The following is a 12,713-nucleotide window of genomic DNA, read 5'->3' on the forward strand; positions in this document are numbered from 1 at the left end:
CATTCAAGAAATAATCATGGAGTAAGGTTTCATTTTAAATATTTGATGCCATTTCTAAAAGAAGCATCATTATTGTAGTATATGGGATGCTTATGGCTACATTTTAAGTTCTTTGAATACCATTAGTTTGCCTACTTGCATGCTAATTGCAACGAGGGGAATGCTCATCATGAGAGATTGGAAGCTCTTGCATGGTCATTACATCTACCATTGAAAGGATTTTGTGATGCATCACATTGATTTGCTTAAGAATTAAGCAAGCATCACTCCATTGGTATTCATCATTGAACCAATTGGAGTCTACTTGCCATATGATTGATTGATTTGTTCATTGATGAGGGCCATGGAGTAAAGGAAAAAGGGGTTAAAGTGATGCAAATCAGTGAGTTGTTCTTGTGAATCACATGATTTTGGATGCTATATGGATGTTGTTTTTGTGGTGATTGATGTGATGTGGAGACACTTTGGATGAATGGGGAAAAACACCATATTAGTGAATTTGGGAATTTCCCAATTCCCATTTTTGAATACTTAAAAAAGGGGACATGGATAACATGTTTATAAGTTTCTCAAAACCCTATCATATGACCTATCGTTGGAAAGCGCTTGAAAAATGGAATCTAAAGAGCTATAAAGCGCTCATTTTGGATTAGTGGTGTTCAAATTATGGTTAATCCAAACTTTTACCACGTGTCCCAAACTTGTGGAAAATTCCTATATTCCCCAATATGGTGTTGAAAGTATGAGTACATGCTCTTTGTAATGATGAAGTTAAATAGCATGAGTCATGCTAAAAACATTGTAAGTACTCCTATATTATCCTTTTGAAGCTACATCCAAATACACTTCACTTGTATCCCACTTCAATTCATAGTATCTATTATGCTTATGAGGGTACCTCGGGCATTGGAGGAGAGGCCCTGAGGGGAGCATGGCATGAACTCTCCTTGTCTCGTGAGTTCTTTTGGTAAAGTGGCAAAACAAGGAGGGGGATTAAGTACTTGGATGTGAAGACTTGGCCCCAACTTGGATGTGAAGACTTGGATTAAGTACTTGGATGTGAAGACTTGGCCCCAACTTGTGCCTAGATTTGGACTAGGTATGACGGTGTGGGAAGGCTTGGCCACGAGATTGAAAAGCATAAAGCTCTTCTTCGACACACAATGGACTATATTGCAAGCATATGCTGTGAGGACTTGGCCCCAACTTGTGCCTAGATTCGGACTAGGTACAAGGGTGAAAAGGTTTGTGGCTGGGAGATCGGCAAGCATAAAGCTCTTCTTTGACACACAATCGATTATATTGCAAGCATGCCGAGGCTATGGAAGCCAATGGTTACTTGATTAGGCATGCCATGGATGTTTGTTAGTGGTCAAAGCAGCATAAGGGCTACATGTGCATGTATATGCTTTTGATGATGATCATTTTGGGCATTATATCATGAGTGGATATTGGGCAAGTGCTTTTGCATTTTGATTGAGATTTGGGCCAAATTGTGGGGAGACTATGGCAAAAATTTTATGATTTTCATACACTCTAAAGTGGTGGGTAAAGAAGTGCAATTCAGTCCCAACTCGCTTGAGATCTCTCAAGGGTCTTTGGAAGTCTTAAAATTGTGTCTTAAGGCGGTCCTTAACTAGCCATCAAGTGGTTGATTTTGTCAAGCTGAAAACCCTAATTCAGTCAAAAATGGGATGGACTCAATTGAAGGTGTCTACATAGCTTAAGAAAACTAGTTAAGAGCTTCCCAATGAGCCAACAAGTTCCCAATTCCGTGATCGTTTGGATGATCAACCCCTCATAGTTGAATTTCAATTAAAGTCAAAATAGAGAGGTATACGGGTGTTCAAAGTGGTGATAGAGGGTGATAAAAGTGTTCATTTCATTGAGATAAACATGGCAAGCCTTTGATCTTTTAATTCCGACATCCGTAGCACCAAAAACCCTAATTTGGTACCATGGGTGTCCGTGAACAAGAGGGAATGCCTTTACATGACATGAGTGATCACATGGTGAATGAGGGCATGCCAGGGCACACAAGTGGAAGTGCATAAGTTTCTTTGGAGCACATTACTTTTGATATGCTAAAGGTTACTATCACCGAGAAGCTATGAAGGATGCACAAAGGGATATTTGTTTCCAAAACCGTGAGCTTTTGAGGAAAAATAGTGAGCATATGCGGCAAAGCAATGTTCTCATAGAGCAAATGTTTAATGTTATAAATGAGGGCGTCAAGAATCTTGGTGATGGGATAAATGAAGTGCAAAGGTGTGTGGAAAAGATTGACAATTCTCTTGATATGACAAGAGGCTAGTCACAACAACGAGAAAGGTCATTTCCAAATCCATCATCTTGTGGGCTTAGTCGGCATGAAAATGTTGAAGTTGAGGTGGGAACCTCCAATGGGAACACTCAAAGTCTAAAGAAAGCACTTCAAGAGAACCCAAAAGATGTTTCTCATGTTGAATCACCATTGTCAAAGCCCTATGGAAAGGAAGAAAAGCATAGGCAAGATTTGATGGAGTCAAAACAAAAGGAAATAGCCATAATTTCCAATGAAGATGACAAAGACAGGTATGCACGGTTGTATGATGAGGTCATACACTCAAAGTTACCAAAGTCCTTGACAAAGGATGAATTTTTTGATCGTATGATTTATACTCCTATTGGAAGCTTATGGTTCAAGCATGGTGAATCATTTGTAGAAGCTTTGCGTATCAAGATTTGTGTTGACATGTGCCTAGTGCATGGCAAGAAATGCAGGTTGCTAGCCGGTGTTCTTAATGTAGAGAGTGAGCATAAGGATGAATTTCTCGCATGGACACAGAAGTGACATAAAATTTCTTAGAGACCCCAAAAGTAATGTCCTTGTGCTTTCAAAAAGCCAAGGAGAATGAAGCTTCTCTTTCTTCAGAGGAAGAATTTCAAGCCCTTCAGCAGGATATGGGAATTTCTGAGTTTGGCAAGGAACCTGTTCCCAAACTTGACCAAGAAAATGAAGAGGGCTCCATCAATCTTTGGGATGTAGCAAAGTTGGAGGAGGATGAGAACCAGAAGGTAAATTATTGTTGCCTAAATTAATTATTTCTTTAGTTTATCTGGTTTAATTCGTATTGCTTCAGTCTATTTGAATTATTTCTTACTTTAGTTTGTCCCCTCTTGGTTCTTTGTCAATGCAGATAGAGCTTGACGACGCCGATGGATTTCTTGGAGGAGGTGGTGCTGGTCGTGCAAGAGGTGGTGGTGCTGGTCGTGCAAGAGTTGGGCAAGATGCCACTCTTGCACACTACGTCTCTTCTATTGCAAGAGTTGAGCTTGACGACGCCGATGGATTTCTTGGAGGAGGTGGTGCTGGTCGTGCAAGAGTTGGGCAAGATGCCGCTCTTGCACACTACGTCTCTTCTATCGCCAAAAATATATTTATTATATATCATAGCAAGTACTCCAAGGATGCAGAGATTCCACTCCCTATCTAGGTATACATGGTATGCATTTATACCTTATAATATACATAAAGGAATGCTTATAGAGAAGTGTGCTGTCATCCGTATCTTTGGATACGACCTTGGTTTTTGGGCTTCTTGAGTAGGTTATTTTCTATGTTATTCAAGCTATGTCCTAGGCGTAGGAGTGGAGGATGTAAAGTCACTCAAGGACTATAGTCGTAAAAGGTTTTTGCGTTATAGAGGGAAAATGCCTACCGAAGAGGGGGAGCAATAAGAGAAGAGACTCAAGAGCAATTAGCTCTTTTTCGTTGTAAATATTTTCACTGTAAATCTTCAATATAATGGAATGGTGCAATGATTTTTTATTTTCATGTCAAAAAGCTTTACAACTTTCTTCCAAATGTTTACTTCCTAAGTCAAAATGTTTGCAACTTTATTCCAAATACTTTCAATTTCAAAGTGCTATTTCTACTTCCAAATTTTTCCTATGCATCTTCGTGAGATCTCCATGTTGCATGACGTGCTGGTCCTGTGCCAGCTTTCCACTTTAGTGATCTTCTCTGTTTGGCATTATTTCGTGCTGCCCTTGCTAGATTACTCATACGTGCCCTTTCCATGGATAATTTTCACCCAAAAGTGTATCTGTAAAACCAGTTAAACATCTCCTTGAGGTAATTTGTACGAGTCTTCCCTCCTCCATGCTGGGTGTTTTTAAAATATACTCCTCTAGCTTGATAGTGAGATTTCTCCATTCCTTGTGTGCTCCACATGTCCAAAGAACCATAGTCATTCATGAAGTATGCATTATGAGCATAAAGAATGTGCTGTAAAAAATTTAAGAGAGTCAGTAATTATTCATACTCGTCTCTTAATATCTAGTAGGAAGGATCAAATATGTTTACCACCATGTAGTGCGTAATGTTGGTTTCACTCCATGTATCAACCATGGACTTTGTAAATTAGAAAGCTCGTCTTGAAATTTTTGTCACTCCTTTATGGTTGTCCTGCTTTTGGTCAAAAGTTTTACCATCTTATTGAAGTCTGGCCAAACCTTCTCACGTAGAATTACAAGGCTTGAACTGGTGCAGTCAAATGTTGTACAATTGCATAAATCCTTTCACAAGCTCCAAGGCTTGGTTAAGTGCTTGGAATTTTCTAGCTTCTCCAGAAACGTCTTGCTTTATTTCCACTCATAGACACTTGTTGTGCAACCTCATGATTCATGCCAGAGGTCTTTTTGTTAACAGTAATTTGCACATTGCCACCATGGCACCCAATTGAGTTGAGTAGTTGCTCTCTTTATGAAGAGCTTCTTCTTGTCCTTCTTTGCCTTGCATGGTAAATGCATAATCTATGTCACTTGAGCAAATGGTCAAACACATGCATGAATGCATGTAGTGTACAAAGTGGACATTCTTCAGTTTCAAATGGAATTATAGGATTACATTCTAGGTCTCTCAAATGCCTGTTTGGTATAGCTAGCATGTTGGTGGCAGACAAGACACCTCCAACCTAGTTGCCACAGCAACATCGTCCATGGGGTCGTGCTCAATATCTTGATTCTCAAGCATCCTCTTCTTTTCGGACTTTCGTTTGTTTTCCCTTACCATTCTCATGCACCACGGACAAGAATTTTGGGTGTTGGCACCTTCTGGACACCCAAGAAAGCACTTTATTATCTTCAGGTCACCCCCCAAATACCAATCTACTGTATAAGTGCCCTTGCCCTCTACCTCAAGTTTTTCTCCCTAAATCTATGCTTTGATGATAGTGGTAATCCAAGGTATCCTATCAAACATCCAAGTGAGAACTTCATGTGTCTCTTTTGGTACTTCAAATGCCCCAAGCCATCATATCTCTTTCTCAGATTGGACACTATATGAGGGAAATTCGAGCTTGCAAATCCTCTCCCTACCACGAGTTTGGTTTATCTCAGTATTCCCCTCAAATGTGTCTTCACTGAGAAAAGACGATAACTCTGTACTTTTTGCATATGCCATAGCCTCATTCATGAGTGTGATACTCATTCTCTCTATCCTCTTTCCTTTCACAATCTGACACTCATCCATTTTCAACACAAAGCTAACTTTGTCACCTTGCATGATGACAAACAAAATTAAATAAGCTTTGATTTTTCATAGATTTTTCCAACTACTTTGTAAGAGAAAAATGTTACAATTATTAGGTAATCCATAGAATAAGATCATAACTTTCAGAAGATATTGTAGATCAACAAATATATTGTTGAACTCGTTGTTGTAAGGAACCACAATATTCTCATTGTTGCCTTGCTTTTTTCCCCCCAAGCTCTAATGGTCAGCACATCATTGACGCAGTGGTACTCCCCAATCTTATGTTACACATCTTCATTGCATGTCCTCTTTGCTAATCTTAATCTTTTTGGGGCAGGAAAAATATTTCGTGTGATGCCTTGTTTGCAAAGTGTGCCTGGTATCCTTTTGTGCTTATGCCCACTTCATCGCATGCATTCTGAACTTCCTCAACGCCTAAAATGTTAGTTATATCTTTCATTATCTCATTTGCAAGTATTTGTCGTACCTTGTAGCGTGGATCTCAAATTATGAAAAGAATGTCATGTTTTCTTACACAGCTACTACGTAACATATCTCCAATATCTTGAGGACCATTATCACCACATGTATCTTTAAGAAAGGTCATGTAATAAACTAACAAAGATTACTTATAGCAACAATATTATATAATGAATTAACAGGTAATGAAAAAAATCAAACAATAGATACACTCTAATAAGAATAACTTATAACCAAAAAGATGAATAGAAAACAAACCTTGGTGCATGAATTCTTTGCTTGAGAGCACCACTACCAATTGCAAGTGTCTGAATGTTGTTCATTGTCCTCTTTCACTCTCTGGCTCCCATGGGTGTGCTCTTCATACGCAAGATTGTATCCTCTAACTTTAGGATGTGGTCCTCTTTCTCTTTGCCCTCTCTCTGTAGCTGTAAAATATTATTATGTGCAATTTCGAGAGCTTGTTGCACACTACTCAAAGTGACTTGCAAGATATGAATTTGTGAGTTTAGAAATGGAACCTTCCATGCATCACATATACTTAAGCATTTGCAATATCCAAGGAGCCCATTCTCACCCTCTCCAACAAAATAAATGAATGAAGGTAGGTCTGTGAAAGGTGGAGAGAAATTTGAAGAAGGATTATGAGGATATAAATACCCATCAACCCAAAGATCCACATTACAATGACCATGCTGTCTTCTTTCTTGCTTCTCTTGTGCGTTTTGACGTTCTTTTCTAATAGGTGCATATTCATTCAGGGTGGTTGCAAGATCAGGGTGCCCAGTTTTGTCCACTCAGGTACCCTGTAAACAGTAAAAAAATAGGCATTTGTTTACCTTTAGTAGCTAATCTCTCCTAGTAAATGAAGGAATTTTGTTTCAAGTTCTTTTGTTGGAACATCATATTCAAAGTTGGTAATATAGTTGCATAATTTGATTAAGCATTAGATAATCAAAAGTCCTCATTTTTTTAGGTACAAAGTCAATGTATACACCCTATCCCAAATTTGAACTGATTCCATAAAATGCTAATATCTTTTATATATAAACTCATATGAGATTCCCACTTTGTACCTTAAATCTTCACATAATATGGAGCTTAACTTGATTTTTTGAGAAAATTTCAAGATATGTGTCTATTTTCTTTAAATATTTCAAGGTCTTTAAAGTGTTATAATATACGCCACTTTTTGTACCCACAATAGCTACCACTTAAAATCCTCAATCTTGTAGATCAAAAGAGTGGGTAGATACTGAGACATTAGTAGAATGTGTGGTTAGTAAAAATTGCAAATCCAATGGTTGGAGTTTTAATGATCTCTTTTTCAAAATTCTTCTAAACTAGCAGAAGGCCTGCAAATATCAATAATCTAATTTAGTAAAATTACATTTTTGATGTGAATCATCTAAAACCTATAGGGACTATTGTACTTATAATGGTGCATCTATGGAAAAATAAATTGGATCACTCTAAGTATGGAAAGATCATTTGTTTATCATTTTATCATATTTTTGATTAATTTTGATTAATTAGACTAATTTATATTAATTTAAGTTATATTGGGTTAATTTAAGGGCAAGCGTATTTTCTCTTATTTGCTTGATCTCATTTTAAGTACCTTGCCCCCCAAAAACTTTCTCTCCAAGCATTGTCCCAGTCGTAAACTGGATAAAACTGGATACCCTGATCTTGCAACAACCCTTCAACATGTGAATATGCAAGTCTACCTTCCTCACTCGTGATGAATTTGAGGTGTTTGTTATTTTTGTGAGTGCCATAGTAGACACAATGGAAAATGGTAGATAACTTGGATCCCAAAGAGAAGCTTGAAAGAGAGACCTACTGCAATGAAAGAATAGCTTGGCGAGGAGAGAGAGAGAGAGAGAGAGAGAGAGAGAGAGAGAGAGAGAATCTTTTAGTTGTTGAGTCGGACAGAGAGGAGATGTGATAGTAATCAATAAAGAAAACGGTTTTTAGGTGGGTTTACTATTATAAAATATAAATTTTAAATTGCTACACTATCTGAAAATTTAAATTTAATTTTTTTATGCATTTAAAAGTGAAAAAATAAAAAAACATAAGTTTTCCTTCTCTTTTAATGAATGTTGATTTAGAATTTGTGGGAACTTCAAAAACGCAATGAAAGTGTATTAAACGAGATTGTCTTTAAATGACTGTTGATATGAAATTTACAGGGAACTTCAAAAATGCAATGAAAGTGTTGTAAAAAAAATGTTTTTTGGGCCCCTATATGGACAAGATTGATGATGTTTCAAGAGTTTTAGTGGCTAGAAAGAGAATCCTAGAGTGAAAATCCTAGAGAGGGAAAAGTAGAGAGATCCCCTACTTTTAGGGCCAAAAGTAGGCATCATTATGCATGTTCACGAACGCCCAAAAATAAATCAAATGGCGCCAAAAGTGTGCCTATAAACCAAAAAAACCACAATGCTCCAATGCATGTGAACAAAGGTGAAAACAATGACCCAAATGCACCAAATCGGCCACACGGCACACAAACCACGTCAACAAAGCTCAAACCATGTGAATAAGCCCCCAAAAAAATATGAAGCATGTGAATAATGTGAAAGAAATACTGTGCACTCAAAAGTATACACATATGTATACCCTCCATCTCTACAAGACATATGAATAAAATCCACAAGGTACAACATAACTGGGTGCCCAACTAGAAGTGTACAAGAGAAGATATTTGAGCACCATGAAATATGAAATATATGGATGAGGGGATATGAGAAGGGTGTGGGTGTCCAAACTTTAGAGAGAGTGAAAATCCTAAACAAAGGGTAGTGATTGGGCCAAATGTCGAAAGGGTAGGTAAGTATGGAAGGCAGAAATTTTCAAGAAACCCTCTTGTTCGTAGCATATTTTCCTTTTTCATTTTTTATTTTTTTAGGCTTGAAAGGAAAGCGGCTGAGAGCTGCAAACAGGCTTTAAATTTGGCACCTAAGTCTAGGTGCCATAGAAAATCTAGTGGCACTTTTGCCATCAACCATGGGTGTCAAAATGTCACCTTTGGCTAAAATTTTGAGTGCCCCTTTTAATAACAAACCACTTTACTTTGAGTAATGAAAACATATTAGTTTTGTAAGTGCATTAAGCTTTCACAATTCAAAAGACGTCTTCTCAGCACACAAAATACATTATAGCAAGAGAATTTTAAATTATTGAAGACCTTCAAGTTATTCCAATCAAAAGCATCATAATTCAATCATTCTTCTTGCTTTCACTACGCGGTATCCCTCCATGGCGCCCATCAGTACCACCTGGCACGCCCAGATGGCCAGGATGCTCTGCGCATGCACCAGGCTCGGGTTGCCCAAATAGTCAAGCCCGCCGTCGGCGAAGATCTGGGAGCCGGCCTTAAACCACGGCCTTAAACCACACCGCCTCGTCGAACTTGACGACGTTCTTGGCCAGAAGCTCCGGAGTGACGCAACCCAGGGTGCCCAGCATTGCCCATGGGTACTATATTATGTATATTATATAGGATATATACCCCTGGTCACTTAGACCCCTAAGGCTAGGTGCCATTGGGCACTTCCCTTGTTTTTTCAAGGTGCCACGTTGGCACTTTTACCAGAAAACGGAGGTGCCATTTGGCACTTGAAATTGTCAAAGGCTCCGGTATGGGTGCCAAATTTAAAGCCTCTCTGCAAAGCTCTATGATGCTAGTGTAATCACTCTCTGTTTTTTTTTCTTTTGACTTTGTGTGCTCGACTGAAGCGCTGCCCTCAGAATATCTGAATGTGGCCGCTTAAACCCGAAGCCTCGCCTGTGAACAACAGAATATAAAACACACCCAAGTTCTAATTAAGGCCAGCTCACGCTTAATCTTAGTTGCGCCTTTGAACGTTAAGGTGTTACCACTTAATGACGTTATCAAGCCTTGAAAAAAAAGTTTTGTTGTTACGCTGGGCTAATGATGATTCTGCACTTGTGGTGACCTGATTCTGAGCACCGAAACCTACGAGGCACCGAGATGAGAGTGAACGAGAGTCGCTGAAACGACTGAGAGAGAAGAGATAGTCATGATCCTTTTGCGGTGACGCAGACACCTGCAAACAAGCTTAGAGTTTCACTTGTTGAAGTAGAGCCTCACAGAAAGGCGATGAAGCCATTACTTTTGTTTTGTTCTGTTTCTTTTTTTTTCCCCCTCGTCTGCTTGTGCTTCGGCTGCCCCCACCGAAAGAAACGATACGCTACCGCCCCCCCCGCCCCCCAACGATCTGCTTACCCCCCCCCTCCCCCCCCCGCGCACCGATAACGATCTGCTTGCACTTCCGATGACAATCTGCTTGCGTTGATGACAATCTGCTTATGTTTTGTTGTGTGGAGCCTTGTTGTGTGGAGCCTCTGTAATGTGGCAAGACCAAGGTCCAAAAATATGTAAATAATGGGCCATGGGCAAAGGTACTATAAATAGAACCTTGGGTGTATTGTAGGAACCTTTTGTAATTTTGATATCTTGGACATGACATGTACTTTGGCTCTTTTTTGGAGATGGCCTTCAATGTCTAGGGCTTATTACTAGCTTGATATCCATCCTATGGTGAGAGGTTAAATTACCTAGGCGTATGTACCTATCTTCTTTTATTACATGTGTATATGGATTTACTCTACTTTCTTGATAATTGCATGAATTTCTCACATTTTTTGAATCTTGGTCATATGTTCTTGAATCTTGATTTTAATCCATTTCAATTGGCATCCTAGCCTTGATCTTGATTTTGGGGATCTTTCTTATGCATTTGGGCAAGAAAATAGCAATTTATATGTGATTTTGATACTTTTTTTTATTTTTGCATGTTATTTTCTCTATATTTTCATGGATTTGTTTGATGTTTATGGGGAAGAGAGTGAATATGAAAAACTTTACCTCAATTGATTATATTCTAAGGATTTTGGACCAAATTTTGAATTTTGGGATCAAATTTGGGACCACGATCAAAATTGGAAAAAACTTTACGTTAATATTGATTAATTTCTTATTTCAAACGTTTTTCTTTCCCTCCCTCTTTTGCTTGATCCTTATGGCCTTGGAACACCTTACATGAGCCAAAATCCATTCTCTCATATCAATGATTTATAATAATGATCATAATTTTTAGGGTTTTGGGAAGAAACATCGTTTAGGGCAGATTCTTGCATATCATGGGATTCTCATCACTTCCATGCATACAGCTTACATTCCCTTGATCCATTACTTATCTCCTATCATTCCCACATAGTTATTAAATCAAATTTTTCCTATACATGCAAATGGGATCAACATGTGGATTGAGCTAGAGAAGACTATGGAGCTTTTGATGCTTCTTGCATTGGTTATGCCTTGGTAAGGGCATTGTTTTGCTTCTCTTTGGATTGGTTGACTATTGCAAGATTTGGAGCAAAGGATTTTGATAAAGAAGGAACATAATGCAATCATGAATATATGCTATGGTTGTAATGTACATGGGCATGAGTACATGCTTTGAATTGTAAGCCCTCAAACTCTCTACTCTCTTTACATTGCTAGATTCTCAATGAATTGTACAAGCTCATTTCAAGCAAGCTCTAGAATCTAGCATGTTGAGAGGGTACCCTTGGCATTGGTGGAGATGCCAAGGGGGAGCATGGCTTGAACTCTCCTTGTCGTGAGTGCTTTTGGAAAAGCAATAAGGAGAGGGATTAGGTTTTAGGAGAGAATACTTGGCCTTAACTCTTGCCATCGGAATTCAAACCTTGGTAAGAGGGTGAGAAGGCTTTTTGGCCGAGAGATCAACAAGCAAAAGCGCTTCATCAACATACTTCATCAAATCAAGTGGGCACTCGTTTATGCATGCAAAAGGATTCGAATGCAGTTGCAAATCAATGGGTTTAGCAAGGATTGGAATGCAGTTGTAAATCAATGGGTTTAGCCAAATGATGCCAAATGCATGTTGCCATATGGATCAATGATGCCAAATGCATGTTGCCATATGGATCAATGATGTCTCAATGCCTAAAGAAGGTTGGCAATTACAAAAGCTATTGTAAGAATGTCATTTTACTTGACTGGATATTGAGATTTCGTCCATTAAACAAAGAAAATTATGGTAAAATTTTCTCAAAATTATGATCCATGGGGTAAATTAATGTTATAAACTTTATCATTGGAGTTGTTTGAGTGGACATTATACATTAGAGAGAGAAGGAGGCAATGCTTTGCAAGTGGGAGTGTAAATTGAGCCAAATAGAGCCACTTTTGGGAATTTCTACATAAGCACTAAACTCCAATTTAGTCTAAGCACATTAGGATTTAAGTGTAGGTTGCTACATATAGACTTAAATTACTTCTTTATACCTACACAACAAGCCCTTAACATCTCCATTCCGACTTCATTTGGGTAGTCAAACCTAGGTGATTCACCTTGACCAAGAAGTAAAAATAGAGCATACCTATACTTTGACTTTGGTCAAATCCTCTTAGGCATAGCTGGTACTCATTATCACAATCCTATACCTAGATTTTCATCCAAATCCAATGAGATATTAGTATTCTGTAGCCTAATTTTTATTTTTAGCCTATATGTTTGAGAACCCTAAAACATAGAATATCTAGGCATTTCATCTTGATTGGGTCTTTGCATAGCTGGATAGGGTATCTCATAAGATTTCTGTGAAGAATTTAATATTTCCATCCCGAGTTCCCTACCCAAATTTACACCCAATT

At 38.4% G+C, this 12,713-nt stretch overlaps 1 protein-coding gene across 1 annotated transcript; it reads left to right on the forward strand.

Moving 5' to 3' along the window:
• Window positions 1-2,780: 2,780 nt before the first annotated feature.
• On the forward strand, window positions 2,781-3,476 carry LOC147602816 (uncharacterized). The gene is made up of 2 exons (XM_086797754.1): window positions 2,781-3,057; window positions 3,180-3,476. The coding sequence occupies exons 1-2, from the start codon at window positions 2,863-2,865 to the stop codon at window positions 3,474-3,476; spliced, it is 492 nt and encodes a 163-aa protein (XP_086653880.1). The 5' UTR covers window positions 2,781-2,862.
• Window positions 3,477-12,713: the final 9,237 nt, after the last annotated feature.

The sequence above is a fragment of the Cibotium barometz genome, chromosome 66, assembly GCF_041138505.1.
Source record: "Cibotium barometz isolate CiBa-2024 chromosome 66, ASM4113850v1, whole genome shotgun sequence".
NCBI classification, from domain to species: domain Eukaryota; kingdom Viridiplantae; phylum Streptophyta; class Polypodiopsida; order Cyatheales; family Cibotiaceae; genus Cibotium; species Cibotium barometz.

Bases quoted from the DNA above. Each gene is read 5' to 3' on its own strand.
- LOC147602816 (XM_086797754.1), top strand. From the start codon at position 2,863: ATGTCCTTGTGCTTTCAAAAAGCCAAGGAGAATGAAGCTTCTCTTTCT. The intron at 3,058-3,179 runs GTAAATTATTGT...TTGTCAATGCAG, and splicing joins AGGAGGATGAGAACCAGAAG to ATAGAGCTTGACGACGCCGA.